The 23,333-nt window shown below is 35.9% G+C and overlaps 1 protein-coding gene across 1 annotated transcript in view; it reads right to left on the reverse strand.

The window, feature by feature from the left end:
• Nucleotides 1-3,522: 3,522 nt before the first annotated feature.
• The window catches only part of LOC128547945 (uncharacterized), a 322,495-nt gene continuing 302,684 nt past the window's right edge, over nucleotides 3,523-23,333 (reverse strand). Inside the window, exons 16-20 of the mRNA XM_053521894.1 lie at nucleotides 21,180-21,239; nucleotides 18,892-19,591; nucleotides 11,812-12,004; nucleotides 9,834-9,921; nucleotides 3,523-8,611 (exon numbers count right to left, since the gene is read on the reverse strand). Of these exons, the coding sequence (XP_053377869.1) occupies nucleotides 8,472-8,611; nucleotides 9,834-9,921; nucleotides 11,812-12,004; nucleotides 18,892-19,591; nucleotides 21,180-21,239 (1,181 nt within the window). The 3' untranslated portion in view covers nucleotides 3,523-8,471. The remainder of the gene's footprint in view (nucleotides 8,612-9,833; nucleotides 9,922-11,811; nucleotides 12,005-18,891; nucleotides 19,592-21,179; nucleotides 21,240-23,333) is intronic.

A 23,333-nucleotide genomic window follows, 5' to 3' on the forward strand; every position in this document is an offset into this window, starting at 1 on the left:
ACTCTGTATGCCCAATCATCCTATGAAGTTTCAACATTCTGGGTCTAGTGGTCCTCAAGTTATTGATCAGAATTTGTTTTCCATGTTCAGGCCCCTGTGACCTTTACCTTCACTAGAGTGACCCTACAATCTATAGGGGTCATCTACTCTGCATGTCCAATCATCCTATGAAATTTCAACAATCTGGGTCAAGTGGTCCTCAAGTTATTGATCAGAAATGTTTTTTCATGTTCAGGCCCATGACCTTGACCTTCATTAGAGTGACCCCCGAAATCAATCTGTGTCATCTGTGTGTGTGTGTGTGTTCGGGTTTAACGTCTTTTTCAACAATTTTTCAGTCATATAAACGACGGTGTCTACTTGTAGCAGTAAGCACAATGCCCAACTTTATAGTGCTGCCTCACTGGAATATCACGCCGTAGACAAGTGACATGATACCCCACCCAGTCACATTATACTGACACCGGGCTGACCAGTCCTAGCACTACCTTCTTAATGCTGAGCGCCAAGCGAGTCGGTGTCATCTACTCTGCATGACCAATCATCCTATGAAATTTCTACATTCTGGGTCAAGTGGTTCTCAAGTTATTAATCGGAAATGGTTTTCCATGTTCAGGCCCCTGTGACCTTGACCTTTGATGGAGTGACCCCAAAAACAATAGGGGTCGTCTATTCCATAAGCCCTGCAGTCCTATGAAGTTTAAAGGTTCTAGGTCAAATGGTTCTCGAGTTATTGACTGAAAATGGATTTCCATGTTCTGTCCGTGCGGCCTTGACCTTTAATAGAATGACCCCAAAAACAATAGGGGTCATCTACTCTGTAAGTCCTATCATCTTATGAAATTTCTACATTCTGGGTCAAGTGGTTCTCAAGTTATTAATCGGAAATGGTTTTCCATGTTCTGGCCCCTGTGACCTTGACCTTTGATGGAGTGACCCCAAAAACAATAGGGGTCGTCTATTCCATAAGCCCTGCCGTCCTATGAAGTTTAAAGGTTCTAGGTCAAATGTTTCTCCTGTTATTGACTGGAAATGAAGTGTGACAAACGGATGGATAGGGCAAAAACAATATAGTGGGGAGAGACATAATAAATGAGATATAGAGAAAATGCATAAAAATTAACCTTTTAAATTCTAAGTAAAAAGGGGCATAATTCATGAAAAATTGGTGCCAGAGTTATGTATCTTGTGTTATATGATAAGGACGATAAGGTGTAACAACTATTTTTAAGTTTGAATCAAAGCTATTTAGTTATAACTGCATGAGATAGAGCGAAAGTGTATGAAAACTTTAACCTGAAATTCTAAGTAAAAAGGGGGATAATTCATGAAATATTGGTGCAAGAGTTATGGCCTTTATGTCATATGATGCGAGTGATGATGTTGAACAACTCTCTTAAGTTCGAATCAAATCCATTGAGAAATAACTGAGATATAGTGAAAATGCATCAAACTTTAACCTGAATTCTATGAAAAAGGGGGATAATTCATTAAATATTGGTACCAGAGTTATGGGTTTTGTGTCATATGATGTGGTAGATGATGTGGAACAACTACTTTCAGTTTGAATCATAAATCCATTTAGGAATAACTGAAATAGAGTGAAAGTGCATCAAAACTTTAACCTGCATTATATGTAAAAAGGGGGATAATTCATGAAATATTCACGTGAGAGTTATGGCCCTTGTACCATATAATGTTGGTGATGACAAGGATAACTATTTTAAGTTAAAAGCAAATTCATCAAGTAATTACAGAGATAAGGAGAAACAAGAGGGCCAAGATGGCCCTAGGTTGCTCACCTGTGTAACACACGATAACAGTGAAAACATGTTTTACCTAGTGATTTCATGGAGGCAAATATTCTGACCAATTTTTATTAAGATTGGACCAAAAAAACGTGGCCTTATGAGTGTAAACAAGTATTTATTTGATTTGACCTAGTTTTTTACCCCACATGACCCAGATTCGAACTTGTCCAAAATTTCATGAAAACAAACATTCCGACAAAGTTTTGGGAAGACTGGAGCAAAAAATGGCCTCTAGAGTGAATACAAGCTTTTCCTATGATTTTGACCTAGTGACCTAGTTTTTGACCCCACGTGACCCAGATCTGAAATCATCAAAGACTTCATGATAAAAATCATTCTGATCAAAATTTATGAAGATGGAATCAAAAATGTGCCCCCTAGGGTGTAAACAAGCTTATTCTTTTATTTGACTTGGTGACCTAGTTTTTGACCCCACATGACCCAGATAAAAATTCATAAGATATTTAATGCAGACACAATCTGACTAAAGTACTTGATCTTCTAAACGAAGATCTGAGAACGACCCATTCACATTCGTCTTCTGTACATTTTGGATTTCCAGTATTGCTATTTTTATTTTATCCAATCAGACGACATGTTCGAATGTCAAAGAGTAAGAAAAATGTGCAGTTATTCCAGGGCTCGAACCCAGGACCCCTCGCTTACAAAGCAAGTGGCCTACCAACTGAGCTAACCGGCTATCTGATACATTATGATATAAGAATTGTAAATATCAAAAGTCAAGGCTAGAGGTAGTTTTGCAAGATGTTGTAAGTTAGGCTCTGATTGGCTAGCGAAAGGGTCGTCAGAACGAGGCAATGAATAGGTCGTTCTCAGATCCTATGCGTAGCGTAATAGGATATGTACTTTAGTCAGATTGATGCAGACAAACATTCTGACCATGTTTCATGCACATCAAATGAACAAGAGTTTTAACAAGCTTTTCCTTTGATTTGACTGGGTGACCTAGTTTTTGACCCCATAAGTCCCAGTTTCAAACTTGGCCTAGGAATCATCAAGATAAACATTCTGACCAAGTTTCATGAAGATAGGTTCATAAATGTGGCCCAAGAGTGTTAACAAGCTTTTCCTTTGATTTGCCCTGATGACCTAGTTTCTGACCCCATATGACCCCGTTTCAAACTTGGCCTAGAAATCATCAAGATAAACATTCTGACCAAGTTTCATGAAGAGACGGTCATAAATGTGGCCTCTAGGTTGTTAACAAGCTTTTCCTTTGATTTGACCTGATTACCTAGTTTTTGACCGGACATGACCCAGTTTCGATCCAGGCCTAGAAATCATCAAGATAATCATCCTGTGCAAGTTTGTATCAAATCAAAGCATAAATGAAACCTCTATATGGCTGAAAGGGCCAAAATAGAAAATTTTGCCCCTTTCAGGGGCAGTAACTCTAGAACCCATGATGGAATCTAGCCGGTTTTTGAAAGGAACTGAGATCTTGTTGTGACTTAAGTTGTGTGTAAGTGTGGTTATAATCAAATATAAAATGTCACCTCTATCATGTTCACAAGGTAAAAATTACCAAATTTTGGATCTTTTAGGGGTCAATCAGGGACCGTAACTCCGGAACCTATGATTGGATCTGACAGACTTTTTTTTTATAACTATTGAAATATTGTCTTTTATTTCTTCAAAACTTCTGAGTGAGTTAAACCTTCCTCAAACTTTTGAATAAGAAAAACCTTAACCAATTTATATTCATTTTATTCAGTGTATGACTTATAAAAGGATCATAGCATAAAAGTGGACTGAACACATTAAATATTTGGTACAAACTGTATAAGCATGCAGTCAATTGTTCATATCTGAACATACAAGAGTCAATTCAATAAGTAATACAACAACATTGATTTGACTTTGTCTCAAATATTATGTTTAAAATTGCATGTTGTGCGCTATAAAATATATACAGCCAATACATTAATTATCAAATTATATTACTTGCCCATAAGAGGCTATCTTGTTTACAAAGTTAATTGATACAACTTGTTTTTCTTTGTCAAATATTATGACAATTCTGATTCCAATGAAAAAAATTATTTTCTACTCTTTCATAAAACAAATAAAACATGAAATACAAAATATTTATTTTAGACATCAATAAATTCTGCTGTACCTGTAAAAGGGCAACAACTCAAATAATTACACTAAATCATAAAATCCCCCCTCCCGTTTTATAGCAAAATTATATATACAGCTAGACTAGTGGCAGAATAAATAGAGAAGTGTATTTCCATTGCAACAGCTTTAAACTTCATAGTAAAGTGTGGGCCAACCCTTTAGATCTTACAACTAGAATTTATTTTTTTTATTTATTTATTTGGGTTTTACGGCGTACCAACACAGTATAGGTTATATGGCGCCAAACAGGACTACAAATTTTGGTTCCACATCTCATTTACATTGAAATAAAAACATGAGGTATGGAATCAAAATTTGCATACCTGCTGGAATCACAGAGGTACTGCAAAACCAAGTGTAAAGACCCTATTAGTCGCCTCTTACGATCATGCAATGGTAAGGCAGTGGTTCCAGTTCTTTTCATACACAGATCGTCCCAGAACCACATGGGGCCTTACAATTAGAAATGTGTCACAGACACTGATGCCCCCGCAACATGAGAAAGGGCACTGGCATAAGTTATTTATAGTAACAACTAAGGGAAGTTAATCTTAACAAAAAAACAAGAGGGCCAAGATGGCCCTAAGTCGCTCACCTGAGTAACAAACAATAAGAGTGTAAACGTGTTTTGCCTAGTGATTTCATGGAGACAAATATTCTGAAAAAGTTTCATTAAGACTGAACCAAAAACATGGCCTCTTGAGTGTAAACAAGCTTATTCTTTGATTTGAACTGGTGACCAAGTTTTTGACCCTACATGACCCAGATAAAAATCCATCTGCTATTTCATGCACACAAACATTCTGACCAAGTTTCATGCACATCAAATAAACAAGAGTGTTAACAAGCTTTTCCTTTGATTTGACCAGTTGACCTAGTTTTTGACCAACTTGACCTATATTTCATCAAGGCAATCATTCTGACCAAATATCATGAAGATCAGTTGAAAAATACAGTACAGCCTCTATCGCATACACAAGGTTTTTCTTTGATTTGACCTAGTGACCTACCTTTTGACCCCAGATGACCCATATTCAAACTCGACCTAGATTTCATCAAGGCAATCATTCTGACTAAATTCCATGAAGATCAATTTAAAAATACAGCCTCTATCGCATACACAAGGTTTTTCTTTGATTTGACCTTGTGACCTAGTTTTTGACCCCAGATGACCCATTTTCGAATTTGGCCAAGATTTTATCAAGGCAATCATTCCAACCAAATTTCATGAAGACCAATTGAAAAATACAACCTCTAACGCATACACAAGGTTTTTCTTTGATTTGACCTAGTGACCTAGTTTTTGACCCCAGTTGACCCATTTTCGAAATTGGCCTAGATTTCATCAAGGTTATCATTCTGACAAAATTTCATGAAGATCAGTTGAAAAATACAGCCTCTATCGCATACACCAGGTTTTTCTTTGATTTGACCTAGTGACCTAGTTTTTGACTCCAGATGACCCATTTTCGATTTTGGGCTAGGTTTCATCAAGGTTATCATTCTGAAAAAAATTCATGAAGATCAGTTGAAAAATACAGCCTTTATCGCATACACAAGCTAAATGTTGACAGACAGAAAGACGACAGACGACGGACAATGAGCGATCACAAAACCTCACCTGAGTGAGTATTGCTCAGGTGAGCTAAAAAAAAAAATTCCTAAGTCCACACAAAAATCCTTACCAGGTATGTTAAAATACTTCTCAAAATTGGATGTAACATACATGTTGTACTACAGAAAAATGGTCTTGTTTTTTCCCTACGACCAGTAATAAACAAGAGGACCATGATGGTCCTGAATCGCTCACCTCTTCCCACATGACCCAGTTTTGAGTATGACATCGTTTTTTCTATTATTTGACATAGTGACCTAGTTTTTGAGCTCATGTGACCCAGTTTTGAACTTGACCTAAATATTATCAAGATAAAAATTCTGACCAATTTTCATGAAGATCCATTGAAAAATATGGTCTCTAAAGAGGTCACAATGTTTTTCTATTATTTGACCTATTGACCTAGTTTTCGAAGGTACGTGACCCTGTTTTGAATTTTACCTAGATATCATCAAGGTGAACATTCTCACTAATTTTCATGATGATCTCATGAAAAATATGGCCTCTAGAGAGGTCACAAGGTTTTTCTATTTTTACACCTACTGGCCTAGTTTCTGACCGCACGTGACCCAGTTTCGAAACTGACCTAGATATCATCAAGGTGAACATTCAGATCAATTTTCATGAAGATCCATTGAAAAATATGGCCTCTAGAGAGGTCAAAAGATTTTAATAATTTTAGACCTACTGACCTAGTTTTTGACCGCAGTTGACCCAGTTTCAAACTTGATCTAGATATCATTAAGATGAATATTCAGACCAATTTTCATACAGATCCCATGAAAAGTATGGCCTCTAGAGAGGTCACAAGGTTTTTTTATTATTTGACCTACTGACCTAGTTTTTGATGGCACGTGACCCAGTTTCAAACTTGACCTAGATATCATCAAGGTGAACATTCTGACCAATTTTTATGGAGATCCATTCACAAGTATGGCCTCTAGAGAGGTCACAAGGTTTTTCTATTTGTAGACCTACTGACCTAGTTTTTGACCGCACATGACCCTGTTTCGAACTTGACCTAGATATCATCAAGATGAACATTCAGACCAACTTTCATACAGATCCCATGAAAAATATGACCTCTAGAGAGGTCACAAGGTTTTTCTATTGTTTGACCTACTGACCTACTTTTTGACGGCACGTGACCCACTTTCGAAATTGACCTAGATATCATCAAGATGAACAATTAGACCAACTTTCGTACAGATCCCATGAAAAATATGGCCTCTAGAGAGGTCACAAGGTTTTTCTATTATTTGACCTACTGACCTAGTTTTTGATGGCACGTGACCCACTTTCGAACTTGACCTAGAAATCATCAAGGTGAACATTCTGACCAATTTTCATGAAGATCTCATGAAATATATGGCCTCTAGAGAGGTCACAAGGTTTTTCTATTTGTAGACCTACTGACCTAGTTTTTGACCGCACGTGACCCAGTTTCGAACTTGACCTAGATATCATCAAGATAAACATTCAGACCAACTTTCATAAAGATCCCATGAAAAATGTGGCCTTTAGAGAGGTCACAAGCTTTTTCTATTATTTGATCTACTGACCTAGTTTTTGATGGCACGTGACCCAGTTTCAAACTTGACCTAGATATCATCAAGATGAACGTTCTGACCAATTTTCATGAAGATCTTGTGAAATATATGGCCTCTAGAGAGGTCACAAGGTTTTTCTATTTTTAGACCTACTGACCTAGTTTTTGATGGCACGTTACCCAGTTTCAAACTTGACCTAGATATCATCAAGTTGAACATTCTGACCAATTTTCATGAAGATCTTTTGAAATATATGGCCTCTAGAGAGGTCACAAGGTTTTTCTATTTTTAGACCTACTGACCTAGTTTTTGAAGGCACGTGACCCAGTTTCGAACTTGACCTAGATATCATCAAGATGAACATTCTGACCAACTTTCATAAAGATCCCACAAAAAATGTGACCTCTAGAGTGGTCACAAGCAAAAGTTTACGGACGCACGGACGGACGACGGACGCTGCGTGATCACAAAAGCTCACCTTGTCACTATGTGACAGGTGAGCTAAAAAGTTACAATACAAGCTATTTATAGTAACAACAAAGGGAAGTTATTCTAAACTTGGGACCTGGTTCTTGCACATGACATTTTGTGTATAGGGACCTGGTTTTGCGCATGACACATCGTCTATCCATGTTTATTATTTGTGTCAAATTATTTTGAAATCGAACCATGCATGTTAAAGTTATGGACCGGACACGAAGACCACATTATTAGTATATATGTAGTGAAAATTGGCTAAGTTCAACCAAGGACTGTGACCTTGACCTTTGAGCTAGGGACCTGGTTTTTGCGCATGACACATTGTCTATCCATAATTATTATTTGTTTCAAATTATTTTGAAATCGGACCATGCATGTCAAAGTTATGGACCGGACACGAACATCACCCTTTCCCGAACACACAAACGAACAAACACACACACGAACAGGGGTAACACTATATGCGCCCCCATTTTATGGCTGGGGCATAAAAATAGACTTGATATAAGTTCCATGCATTGTTAAAATGCAATGTTTTTGCTATGTACTTCTGGTTATCCGGACTTTCATTAGTCTACTTATAAATGAAACTTCATCTTTTCAGGGTATGTATTGTCTATCAAAAAGTCAATTGTCCACAAAACTGAATTATTTTTCCCTTAGGGGGCTTCTTTTCTAGCCAATAACCCTCAAATATTAATTGTATATAAATAGATTGCAGTTCAGCATAATTAATTTTGATGTTACATATTTTCTTGATATTATACTGTCTTCTAATCCTCCTCTTCTTCCTTCCACCCATTTGATATCACTTGTCCTCAATTCTTGTAACACTACATATTTTCAAGCCTTCAGTGTAATTTGTCCACACTAAAATGGTTTCTTCTGAGGATAAGTATTTTCTGGCCATTTGGCAAAAGGGAAGACTTCTTGACCAAACAGTCCCATCTTTAACACACAATCCTCAGCAGGTACCATCAATGCTATACTATCTTCATTCTCCTCTCCACCTGTATCATACAGAACAAAACATATAACCATCTTACAATTAAACAAGCAAAACATATGCAGGTAGAAACATTAGCATTTACAGTCTGAAAGCATTTCATTTTTGAACCATCAAATTACAACTCTTCAAAACTGACGTGACTGTGTCATACTGAGATTATGTGTTTCCTTAACCTTTACCCTGCTAAATTTCTAAAATGTACCAGTCCCTCATTCAGTCTGAGCAGTACCACTTGTGATTCAAAGGGGCAGTCACTGAAAATTTACTGACTTAGTAGCAAAAAGCGCAGACCATGATCAGCCTGCAAACTCAACTTGTTGCCAGCAGGCTAAAGATTAATGACACTCCTTAAATGAAACCATAGCAGTCAATCAGGCATTTGTTCTCTGGTTCAGAGCATATTTAATGTTAAAAGGGACTGCATATAGTAGATATGGATGATTTTAAAAATATGAAGGATTTTGATGCACTCCTCAATATAATAGCAGGTATGGGTGCATCTGATGAACTGAAATGCACTCTAGTAGGAAGTATGGATGGTTTTGAAATCAAAGCGGATTTTGTTGTTTTAATACACTCACCAGTAGCAGGAATAAATAGCTTTAAATCAAAGTGGATTTTGTTGTTCTAATACACTCACCAGTAGCAGGAATAAATAGCTTTAAATCAAAGTGGATTCTGTTGTTCTAATACACTCACCAGTCCAATAGAAGGTTTAAATAGTTTTTAAATCAAAGTTGATTTTGTTGTATTAATACTCTCACCAATAGAAGGTTTAAATAGTTTTTAAATCAAAGTTTATTTTGTTGTATTAATACTCTCACCAACAGAAGGTTTAAATAGTCTTTAAATCAAAGTTGATTTTGTTGTATTAATACTCTCACCAATAGAAGGTTTAAATAGTTTTTAAATCAAAGTGGATTTTGTTGCATTAATACTATCACCAATAGAAGGTATGGATAGTTTTTAAATTAAAGTGGATTTTGTTGTACTAATACTCTCACCAATAGAAGGTATGGACAGTTTTTAAATCAAAAAGGATTTTGTTGTATTAATACTCTCACCAATAGAAGGTATGGATAGTTTTTTAATCAAAGTGGATTTTGATTAACTAATACTCTCACCTATAGAATGTATGAACAGTTGAAAAGAAAATGGATTTCGATTAACTTGTGTAAATACCAATAGCAGGTACAACCAAACACTAATTTATATATACTCACCTATAGTAGGTATGGATGGTTTTGAAAACAATGTAGACTTTGTTTTACTGATGAACTCTCTTGTTACACAGCCAATATCTTCTAGAACCTGAAGCAGAGCGAAAGGGTCATAATGGCCATAGAATGATAGATCGTTCACCTGCGTTTGCAATTCAGGGCTTAAACAGGGCAGAGACTTTGCAATTTTTGAAAAAGAACATAATATGCTCTAGGTGTCGAAATTTCCAGAGGCAGTATTACAAACTTACAAACAATTCAAACACTATATGCTTCACAGGTTATCAAAATTGGTTGGAAAAATACACAAAGATAATTGGAATTTGCTGAGGGTGTTTTGAAAGGTCTCCTATAATGGTGATAGATCTCCATCCAGCAGTTCATGAGAAACTGTTCTTTAAAGCTGTTTCTACACTAAGCTTTAGTGGCCTCATTTCAAAAAGTTTAAAAGAGGATCTTATAATGATGCAACAAACCATGTTTGGTGAAGATCTATCAAGGGGTTCATGACAAGATGTTGTTTAAACAAATTTCTATTTCAAACTTTTGCTAGGGCGGAAGCTCCACTCCACCTCCTGCCAACACACTAGTTTTGAACAGACTTTGGTGACAAACTTATAATGAAGCTACAGATCAAGTTCAAAAAGGATCCAACAAGCAGTTTATGAGAAAAAGTTTAAAAGGTATTTCTATTTTTAGCTCTTGCAGACCTAAAAGGGGCCAAGCAACCCATATGAATAAAATTTGGAGAGGACCTTATTAAAGATCCATCAAGCCGTTCATGAGAAGAAGATGTTTACTGGTATTTCTATTTTTAGCTCTAGCTGCCCCTTTAAGAGGCCAAGCTCCCCCATCTGAACAAACTTGGAGGAAGACCTTATAATGATGCTACAGCCCAAGTTTGATGAAGATCCATCAATTGGTTCTTGAGAAGAAGTCGTTAAAAGGTTTTCCTATTTTTAGCTCTGGCAGTCCCTTGAAGAGGCAAAGTTGAAACATTTGAATAACCTTGATAGAGGACCATGCCAGGATGCTACTGACCACATGTGGTGCAATTCTAACCAATAGTTTAAGAGGAATTGTCATCTAAGACAAGAGTGGAGGGAAGGATGAACAATGGACATACAACAGATGGTAAGTGACCGCAATTAAGCTCCCCCAAAGCACTCTGTACATAAGTGAGCTAAAAACAGACAATATGCCTTCCCAAACATGGAGTACAAATAAATGCAAACAAATAAGGAAACTGGTAACAATGATAAATAACGAGTTCTAAATGATTAAAAAAAATCATCTTTTCTAAATGGGGCATAGGGAGGGGGAGAAAAACAATGCATTTTCTTCATAGCATAAAACATGCATGTTACTGCTCTTTTGTGGTTCAAATACAATGTAGTACAAAAATGACGAAACAATCAGACAAAATGCTAACTGTATCAAAACCAACTTCCTTTTTTTTTTTTACATAATACTGTTAAGATTTAAATATATAAAAAGAATAATAAACAAGTTCAAAAACATTTCTATGATGAGGTTAGTCATCTGCAAATAACTGAAATAAGTAAAAGAAAGAAATGAATATTTTGAAGTTGTTGTTTTAAGCATTCATTCAGGAGAAGGACCTTAGGTACCATTATGAAACACTATTTCAGGCATGACTGGATACCTGGACTGAACACAGATCTTCAGTAAGTCTGCTGGATAGTTTCCTCACATGAAATTCACAATTCTAAGTAAGAATCAAACCCACAGCATTCAGAAACAAGAATTCCTAAGTCACCAACCATAACCCATTGCCAACAGAGGTTTTAAGATAGGGATGAACTTGTGCCACAGGTCATGTGCTCAAACTCTGTTGCATTTAAACCTAAAACTCGTTTCAGAAAACCCTAGGGTTTTGATTGATCTTTTTGTTATTAAGACAAGACATACAGCAATTTTATTATATGCAAAATCATTTTTCACCCTCATTGCAACTTACATCAACAATATTCCTTAAGATCATTGGCTGTAAGTAGGGTGCATATCTCTTCACTAGGGCATCCTCTGGGCTCCCAGGGTTCATCATTATAAACAACAGGACAGACTCCAACATCATCTTCAGTATGGGCTTGTTTATACCACCCTCGGGTTTGCGCCACGGCTGAATGATTAGTCTCACTTTGTCATACGTGCTGAAAAACAATTTGTCAAGTTATACAGTACGCTGCTTAATAGTATCGGAGACATTTGCTCTTAGGTTATGCCTTTTAAAGATGTTTCCCCTTATGTGATGTCATTTAGAGAGATGTGTGCTCTTTGGTGATGTCTTAAGAATTTTTTTTAGCTCTTAGATGATGTTGTTAAGAGAGAACTTTGCTTTTAGATGATGCTGCTAAAACAGAAGTTTGCTCTTAAAAGTGATGTTGTTACAAAAGATATTTGCTCGTAGGTGATGTTGTTACAAGAGATACTTGCTCTTAAATGATGTTGTTAAGAGACAGATCTTTGCTCTTACATGATGTTGTCAAAAAGAGAATTTTGCTCTTAGATAATATTGTTAAGAGAAAAGATCTCTCTTAGGTGATGTTGTTAAGAAAGAAGTTTGCTCTTAGGTGATGTTGTTAAGGGAGATGTTTGCTCTTGGGTGAGGTTATCAAGACAGGTTGCACTGTATTATTTGAGACATAAATAAAGAGGTTGAAATTCAAACCCCTACCATCAGATATGTACAAGATTTCAAAAAGAAGCAAAGTTACACTGGAATTTTAATGCAAGTTAAATATATGCACGAAAAGATACTAATCTAATGTTGCAGTTCAAAACTGAGTACATTCCCCGTACAATTTCTAGCTATGAATACATATATACCATACATACACATCTTTGCTACTATGCATGAATGTTAAAGAAATGTTAACAACATTTCTTAGTTTTATCTTTATTAAATGATATAAATGAAGAACAGGTTTGCACAAATTGAAAGTTTCAGATACCACTACAGTAAGGGAAGTAAGACCTTATTTGAATGATGCTATCTTCTATTACAAGTAATCTGCCTTCCTTACACACTTTGATAGCATTCCTTTGGATCACGCTCACTCTTTTCAAATACAATGAAAATATCATGAGCAGTACTTATATCATGTGAAAATAAACTTGGAACTTGAACTTATTCAAGAAGAAGGTATTACTATTATATTAAATGGAATATGTCAGAAATCAGAATGTTCAGCTTTTCGCTCAATTTGGCTAAAATGAAAAATAAAAATACAAACTCCTGCTTTACAGTTATATGATAGGAAACAACTCTCTTAAAAATTGCATATCAGTAAATTTATAACAAAAATAACTGATGGCTGTCAGTTGATATTAATTTTACTGCACTTAACAGTGCCAAACTGTTTTCACCCCTATCAGCCAGGGTTATGCTGTTACCTATATATCTCATAAAACATCTAAAGGGCTATAAAAACATTTTAATAAAAAGATAATCAACATGATAACATCTTACCCCTAAATCCACTAGCTACTAATAAGTGCCCCCCTCCCCCTCCCCGGCATCCCTTTAACTTTAACCTATTCTGAAGCTTACCAGTGATTATACACTATTCGCTGATAATTTAAATTTGAATTGTAGGGTAATTAGCACAGTAATTGGCACCAACTAGGGTAGCTGGACAAAACCCCTCACTGTTTTTAATGAAGTGGATAAAACCTGTCCGCCAGTATTAACAGGAAAATACCCCTCCCATTGAAATTACACTGTGGATTATACCCCTCCTGTTGAAATTCCAAGATGGACTGTGCTGTAGGTATTCTTGCAGAATATAAAATATATTATATCTATCTCTTCAAATATTAATTATTTTTACAGATATGTGAAGAAAGAAATTATTTCATATAGTTAAATATTTAAGTTGGACAATCAAAGTTAAAGTTAACTACCTTAAGTATTTAATAAGCAATTAATGTTGCAAATTACTGATAACTCACGTCATTCTATTTTATGTTTTAAAACCAAATGTTTGCAAACAAACAAAGATGTAAAATGCTCGACTATTCAACAGCCTTGTAAATTGAAAGAATATAATATACTGAAAAGGGGACATAATTTTGTAAAAATGCAAAACAGGGTCATGGAACCTGTGCTATGTAAATCAGTTTATCACAATGAATAAATGTGTGAAGTTTCAATCCATTGCCACAAGTGGTTACTACGATACCACCTTATATACGAAAACTTAACCAAATCTGGATGCCAATGCAGACGCCTACGCAAGGGCGAGTCCAATAGCTCTACCTATTATTTAAATAGTCAAGCTAAAAATCCTTGAACAGAAAATTTGTAAAATGACTTGTAAGCTGTCAAATCAATGCATTAGTGTATCTCTTATTCAGCAATTCTGCACTATCTTCTCAAGGTAAACTGCTCAGTAATTCTTTCATTTATAGAACTTAACAAAAATGTGTGCATAAGCGCCAATAAAGACTTGAAAAGACTTTATAATTCAGACACTAACACAAGCCACTAAAAAAAGGTAAAAATCTAAAAACTAACTCTTTTCCTGATTTCTAAATCAACACATTTTTTTACAGCAAACATCTCAGTGCAGACACAGCAGGAAAGATTTTTTGTTCAGAAATGCTAACTCCAGAGAAATAAACTGACTTCGAACTTCGAATTTTTGTTCAGCTTGAAAGAAAATGTTAGCATTATGTAGAAAGGTGACTGCTCTTCAGCAGTGTTATTTAAGGGGAAGTGATCCCTAACTTTGATATGATTTTTATATGAAGCTGTTACCTAAACATTTATGATAGCAATATTATAATGTTTCTATTATCAGTGGGACTGCTACTGAAAAAGATATAATTTAAAATTTAAGAAAATGGCTAATCATCATCATGGAGGCTGCTATTTTAAGTAAATGATTTCATTTGCGCCATACTGATATGTAACTTCTGCAAACTCCTTTAAAGTAGGTTAATAAAGAATTATTTAATAGAAAGAAAGGCTTAATAATCTTAAGAATAACATTTTCCTTTGAATAGAAAATATGTTTCCTCAAGCTTTAGATAACTAAGATTAATTCAATTCTTTTATTTTTTGTTGTTTTTTTTTTTGTTGGGTTTAATGTTGCACCGACACAATTATAGGTAATATGGCAACTTTCCAGCGTTGATGCGTTATTTCGTCACAGGCAAGCACCTGGGTAGAACCACTGACCTTCAGTCAGCTAGCTGGACTGCTTCCTCACACGAAGAATTCAATGCCCCGAGTGAGGCTCAAACCCACATCAGTAAGGGGCAAGTGATTTAAAGTCAGCGGCCTTAACAACTATGCCACGGACACCCCTTCTTTTATGTTGCTGAGGAAACTTAATACTCATCTGAAACGTCCAAAATTTCCTCCTTTCTAATCCAACTTTGGAAATTATTTCATTGTCTGAAATGATTTAACATTTAGCCTGCTGGTGGTATGTGATTTTGCCTTTGCAACCAGTGCAGACCAAGATGTGCAGGCTGATCATGGTCTGCACTGTTCACTATTTGGTCAGTAAATTTTCAGAGAACACCCCTTTAAATAATAAATTGTATTGTCCAAACTCAATGATGGACTAGTTCAGTTTAGAAATTTAGAAGGCTAAAGGTTAAAAAGACCTAAAGACAAAATAAATGATTCATTAAGAACAACATTGCCTTACCCTTTGATAGAGGTGATAAAGCACTGTCATTCTGTAATCTTATTTGATCAAGTAGGACCAATTTGGTCATTATATCAAGAAAATAAATGCCTTGTGCTTTACCCAGTAAATGGCTTGTTGTCCTCTTAAGTCATGTCTCTATCTTGGCTTATAAAACATTATTTAGAAGCTTCTAACTTTAGGCTTGTCAAGCCAGAAATACAGAAAATAGAACGACACAGTTCTGAAAGAGGGGTTATTTACTTTCTCTTGCTTTATAACCCTTATAGGTATTAAACAGATGAAACAGCTGGATTGACTAAATGTAATTATATGCTGGAATCCCTCTGGGTTTACTTAACCCTTAGCCTGCTGCAGGCGAATTTAACAGCCTTTGCAAACAGCTTGGAACCAGATCAGACGCCGATTAAATCGGCATCTGATCAGGTTCCAAGCTGTTTGCTACTCTGACAATATTTCTTCCAATTTTGGAGCAAATTGAATGAACTTTACAATTTTAGCAGACGACATTTCCAGCAGACGACAATTTATCTAGCATGCTAAGGGTTAAACAGGACTGATAATTATGTGGGAGTCTGTCTGTATGTTTGACTGTTTTTATTGGGTATAAAGTCGAGACAATTTAGGTTACTATGGCATCATTCTATTTCCTGGGAACAAAATTTGGTGATTTGGATCAAAATAGCTAGTTTATAGTGGTATGAACTGGTGGGTTTCAACTTTTGAGCATAAAATGAATGGAGACTTGGTATGATTTAATTTCCTGGACTGGCCCAACCACACAGTAGTCCCCGCTTGAATATCAATGATTTCACAGTATATTGCATGCTGGAATAAGGCTTGATATACACTTGAAGGTCTATAATGCTTTAAATTCTGATCTTAACTAGAGCTATCACTAAAGGTGATGAATGTACCCCCCGCATGCACTGACACAGTACATTGCAATTTGACGCACACAAGATTGCATAATTATGTGGACTGTATGTATATAGACTGTATGTATACAGTATAGTAACAAAAAACAAAGTCCCATAACTATGCAGAATATTTATCTAAAAGAATGTAACATGCACCATGCACAACTAGGGTTGGTACTGATCACTTGTGTGAAGTTTCATTAAATTGCGTGTAAGGGTTTGGTAGATTAGGCATGCACAAGATTGCATATCGAGGGCTTGGCGCAAAACTATTGTATCTTGTTCTTTATTTATATACACTTACAATAGTTTTGCACCAAGCCCTCGATATGCAGACTGCATGTACATAGTATGTTAACAAGAAACAAAGTCCCATAACTCTGCAATTTTTGTCGCTGAAAGAACCTAACATGCCCATACACAACTACTGTTGTTACTGATCACTTGTGTGAAGTTTCATGAAATTGTGTCAAGGGGATGAGGAGAGATGGTGCGCACAAGATTGTGTCTATGTATATAGTATAGTAACAAAAAAAAACAAAGTCCCATAACTCTGCATATTTTTTTCCTGAAAGAACCTAACATGCCCCATGCACAACTACTGTTGTTACTGATCACTTGTGTAAGTTTCATTAAATTGTGTCAAGGGGATGAGGAGAGATGGTGCGCACAAGATTGTGTCTATGTATATAGTATAGTAACAAAAAAACAAAGTCCCATAACTCTGCAAATTTTTTTTCTGAAAGAACCTAACATGCCCCATGCACAACTACTGTTGGTACTGATCACTTGTGTGATGTTTCATTAAATTGTGTCAAGGGGATGAGGAGAGATGGTGCGCACAAGATTGTGTCTATGTATATAGTATAGCAACAAAAAAAACAAAGTCCCATAACTCTGCAATTTTTTTTCTAAAAGAACCTAACATGCCCCATGCACAACTACTGTTGGTACTGATCACTTGTGTGAAGTTTCATTAAATTCTGTCAAGGGGATAAGGAGAGATGGTGCGCACAAGATTGCGTCTACGGACAGATGGACAGACAGACAGACGGACAGACAGACAGACAGACAACCTGAAACCAGTATACCCCCCTTACAACTTTGTTGTCGGGGGGTACAAAAACTGATGAAACAGCTTTCCAAATAGATGTTATACGTAATTACATGGTTAGAAAAACACTACTTTTAATATTAAACATGAACTTTTATAGTTAGAACCATAAAGGGAGGTAATAAAAACAATAGATTCAATAAAACATATTAGTATATTCAGCAATATTCAAAGCTTTGACAAAATATTAAAGAAAATAATTATCAGAAATAGGATTTAACAAGAAATTAATGTATTTTAATTTCATAACGGAAAATGTGGCAGCCACATTTTAAGCAAAGGCAATACGAGCCTTTAATTAACATGAATATTTCATGCATGGGGTGAATACAGCCAGCACTAACAGCCTTCTGTAAGTCAGCTAGATTGCTTCCTCACAAGAATGAATTTTACATCACAGGTAGGGATTGAAACAAGAAATAAAATGGTCTCTGAACTATAATTGGTACATACACAAGTTCATAACAGCTTGTTATTTAACATACAAAAAGTTTACACAGGCAATAACTCTGTATTAAGGTTTACAGAAATTCTGCCTTGAGTATAGGACACCTGGGGTCTTCCTCCAACATCAAAGCTGGAAAGTCGCCATATGATTTGTGCGGTTGGGTGCGTGGGTGCCATGTTAAACCCAACAAAATAAAATAAGTTGAGTATAGGAACACATGTCTGGTGAAGCTTAAACAAAACATTTCAAGGAGCCAAAATTCTTCTAAATTCACCTGAAAGCAATATTAAAGCTATGAAATGATAAAAAATGTTTTTAGGTGAAACAAGAAACTAATTTTGAAACAAGAGCACTGCCTTGTGGGTGCAGACGCTCATCTGATTCTTTTGTCTCATAATATTTTCTTAGTCCAAAAGGGGCCATAATTCTTGCAAAAAGCAGGATGTAGTTCTGTTTCTTGCTGTACAGAGTGAGTTATTAATGGTGAACAAGTGTTGCAAGTTTTAAAGCAATACCTTTGATAGTTTAGTAGAAAAGTTGACCTAAACACAAAACTTAACCAGGCAACGCCAACCCCAGCGCTGATGTCTGGATGTTGTGTATGTCATGTTGTCTTATTATTGGATACATTAATAAATTTTGTGCAAAGTAATATTTAAATTACTTCAATTATGACAGAGTTATGGACCGGAGAGTAAAAAATATTTCCTTTGACCTCCAAATGTGACCTTGATCTTTGAGCTATAGGTCTAGGTGTTATGCATGACACATTGTCACATTATGGGATACATTTGTGCCAAGTGGTATTAAAAACCCTTAAGGGATTACAGTATTACAGACATATTAGCTGTCAGTAACAGACAAAACAAACACAATAATAAGACATAGAAATTACCTGACAGCAGGTGCTTCATCATTTTGATTTTCCTCTGCTTCTTCTGGAAGCTTCCTTTTCCTTAACTTCCTTGTCTGCATTTGATCCATGCTTTCCTCATTTGTTTTATCTCCTATCACAGCAGAATCACCATCTCCTTTTGTAGAAGCATCACTTTCTCCTTTCGTAGCAACATCACTATCTCCTTTCATAGAAGCATCACTTTCTCCTTTCGTAGCAACATCACTATCTCCTTTCGTAGCTATATCACTATTTGTTTTCTCTTTTTCTGCTTCTGTAACCTCTGAACTGTTTGTAACATCTTTTCTGCCATCTGTATTGCTATTTACATTGTCAACTGATTCATCTCTCACATTTGCTGGATCTGTCTCTATTTCTTTGCATTGTTTATCAATAGCTTCTTCAGTTTTATTATCTATTTCTGTCCTATTTTTATCACTACCAGCATTTTCATTTGCAGTCTTTTTATCACCTTCTATGAATGGTTCAGGTTTTCTTTTCTTTGCTTCAATGTCAGTTTCTCTTTGACTTTCAATAGATAATTTTCTTTTCACACTAATTATACCTTCACTAGTGTCAGTTTTGTCTGGACCAACTTTTTGTTCTTCATTATCAGGATCTGGTTCACTTTCAGTATCGAATTTCCTTTTCTTTGGACTAATTTCACCTGTACACTTCTTTGAGGAGTTTTCTGCTTTCTCTGTACACATGAAAAGACAGATTTAATTTTTACATTGATATTAATAAAAACATTTTATGAAACAAAAATCTTCAGAGATCAATGAAAAGAAAGTCATAAATCAAGGAAAAAGACTGTCACTAACAGTGGAGTGTCTGCAATCACCTTTTTGAAAACAATCGATAATAATTCCACAGACAATCAAGAAACAAGAAGCTGCGTTCGATAAACGCTTGATGCCCCCAGTGGCATCCTTGTCGATAGATTTTGCACCTAAGTCCAAAACAAGGTCAAGGTCAAACTGAGGTCAGGTGATGTTTGAAGATGAGGAATGGTCACAGTTTACATCTGTATTAGTATCAATTCATTCTTGTAAGGGGTATTGATGCTAGATGAAACGGTCCCATTTGGTTAACCAAGAGATGGCCCATATAAAGCAACATAAGTCCAAAATGAGGTCAAGGTCAAGGTCAAACTAAGGTCAGGTGATGTCTGAAGATGAGGAATGGTCACAGGTTACATCTGCATAAGTATCAAGTCATTCTAGTAAGGGGTATTGACGCTAGACGAAACGGTCCCATTTGGTTAACCTTGTATAGACGCATGAACAAACGGACGGACGGACAGGACAATCACTATATGCCTCCCGCATCAGTAGATGCTGGGGGCATAAAAATGATCCAAAAATGCTACATAAGAAACCTAGTGCCAACTAGAAAATTATTTTGATTTTTCTAACTCAGCTGATAATTACTTGCATTCTCTTACTATGGGATTTTCAGGAAAACTTTCATCTGGCATTTTTTTGTCTTTGATTGGTTAGATTCATATAAAATTGAAACTCAATCTACAAAAAATTACTGCCATTTTTCTCTGTTTTCAGTACTATATTCTTTTTTTTTGTTCTGATGAGATCTGAATATTCTTTAACCTCAGCCCATTAAATACAACAGACATCACTGTATTAGTGTATAGCATTATAAATAATTGGGTGTCTTTGCTATTCTATCACGAACAAAAAATGTCTAAGACAAAATGCTGACTTATGTTTGGATATTCATTAAACATGAAATAACATCTCGTGTTACATTGTTAAGCTGTCTGCAAGAAATTCATGTCATTTTCATGCAGTCTGCTTGATTAGATAACATTATACTTGATTTTTGCACAGACAAAGTATTACTGGTAGAATAGAATGGAATTCTAAATTGCTGACTGGATATTACTTTAATTAAATATTTTGAATAAATAGACTGCAACTGTTTCAATATTTCAGAATGGTATCTTTCAAAATGACAAGAGTTTCTCAATTCAAACCGATAACAAAAGGTGTGATAGTATTTTTGTTACGACCAAATGACCAGTAATTACCGGCAATTAGCAACTTGCGTCAATTTTGTTGTTCACAGTTTGATCTCAGTTAAAGATAATACTCAATCTTTAATTAGTATCATAATTTCTGTGATTTTTATATGAAATTAATTTTGTTTGAAAGAAAAATAAACCACTACATCTTTTAGGGAACGTAACGGCAATCTTAGATTTTAGTGGTGACAGTTAGCATGTGAAACCATTTTAGACTGTAGACAAATTTTTCTCACTTTCTTACCTTGGTTTTTTCTTATTTTATCTGTTCCTGCAACCTCTGAAGATGCTGTCTTTACATCAGCTGAAAAAATGAGTTTTTTTTTTTTTAAAGGCAGTCTTGAATTAAATCCATTTCCATTCAGTAATAACACATATGCAGTGAAAATGCATCAAAACTTTAATCTGAAATTCTTAGTAAAATGGGGGCATGAAATATTGGTGCAAGAGCTATAATCCTTGCTTTGTATAATGTGGGTGATGGTGAGGAAAAACCATGTTAAGGTTGAACAAAATGCAGTCAATAATAGCAGAGATATTAAACGTGAAAATACATCAAAGCTCTAACTAATCTGCGAACAGATGCTACAGATGCTGCCGTGAGAGTGAGTGGGATTGCTCTCCCTTATACATTGTATAGTTGAGCTAAAAATCCCTATGGACTGGAGTAAAAATGTGACAGGATGGACTGACGGATGCTGCCCATTCTTACACTTCCCTTGTCTTCTTCTTCTTCAAAACAACAGGACCATGATGGTCCTGAATCGCCCACCTGTCCCCACATGACCCAGTTTTGAACTGAGTATGACGTCGTTTTTTTTATTATTTGACATAGTGACCTAGTTTTTGAGCTCACATAACCCAGTTTTACCCCTGACCTAGATATTATCAAGATAAAAATTCTGACCAATTTTCATGAAGACCCATTGAAAAATATGGCCTCTAGAGAGGTCACAAGGTTTTTTATTATTTGAACTACTGACCTAGTTATTGATGGCACGTTACCTAGTTTCGAATCTGACCTAGATATTATCAAGGTGAACATTCTGACCAATTTTCATGAAGATCCATTCAAAAGTATGGCCTCTTACAGAGGTCACAAGGTTTTTCTATTTTTAGACCTACTGACCTAGTTTTTGACCGCAGTTGACCTAGTTTCAAACCTGACCTAGATATCATCAAGATGAACATTCAGAGCAACTTTCATACAGATCCCATGAAAAAAATGGCCTCTAGAGAGGTCCCAAGGTTTTCTTTATTATTAATTTTAATCTACTGACCTAGTTTTGAAGGCACATGACCCAGTTTCGAACTTGACCTAGATATCATCAAGGTGAACATTCTGACCAACTTTCATGAAGATCCATTCGAAAGTATGGCCTCTAGAGAGGTCACAAGGTTTTCTTATTTTTAGACCTACTGACCTAGTTTTTGATACAGTTGACCCAGTTTTGAACTTGACCTAGATATCATCAAGATGAACATTCAGACCAACTTTCATACAGATCCCATGAAAAATATGGCCTCTAGAGAGGTCACAAGGTTTTTTCTATTATTTGACCTACTGACCTAGTTATTGAAGGCATGTGACCCAGTTTTGAACTTGACTTAGATAACGTCAAGGTCAACATTCTGACCAATTTTCATGAAGATCCATTCAAAAGTATGGCCTCTAGAGAGGTCGCAATGTTTTTCTATTTTTAGACCTACTGACCTAGTTTTTTGACCGCAGTTGACCCAGTTTCAAACTTGACCTAGATATCATCAAGATGAACATTCAGACCAACTTTCATACAGATCCCATGAAAAATAATTATGGCCTCTAGAGAGGTCACAAGGTTTTTTCTATTATTTGACCTACTGACCTAGTTTTGAAGGCACATGACCCAGTTTCGAACTTGACCTAGATATCATGAAGGTGAACATTCTGACCAATTTTCATGAAGATCTTGTGAAAAATATGGCCTCTAGAGAGGTCACAAGGTTTTCATATTTTTAGACCTACTGACCTAGTTTTTGACCGCACGTGACCCTGTTTTGAACTTGACCTAGATATCATCAAGGTGAACATCCTGACCAATTTTCATAAAGACCCCATGAAAAATGTGACCTCTAGAGTGGTCACAAGCAAAAGTTTACACACGGATGCACAGACGACGGACACTGTGCGATCACAAAAGCTCACCTTGTCACTTTGTGACAGGTGAGCTAAAAAAGCAGGAGACAAAACAAAATAGCATCAGACAAACAAAAGACCTTTCTGACATTTGTCTCAAGCTGTTTTGCCAATAAAAATTATAACTGTACTTCTAGCACATATAGTGGACGCAACCTGACCCCGATGGTTGACCTTTGCATTTAAATACATAATGAGGCACAACCTATTATTGAAAAGGAG

This window comes from Mercenaria mercenaria, chromosome 13 (genome assembly GCF_021730395.1).
Source record: "Mercenaria mercenaria strain notata chromosome 13, MADL_Memer_1, whole genome shotgun sequence".
Lineage (NCBI taxonomy): Eukaryota > Metazoa > Mollusca > Bivalvia > Venerida > Veneridae > Mercenaria > Mercenaria mercenaria.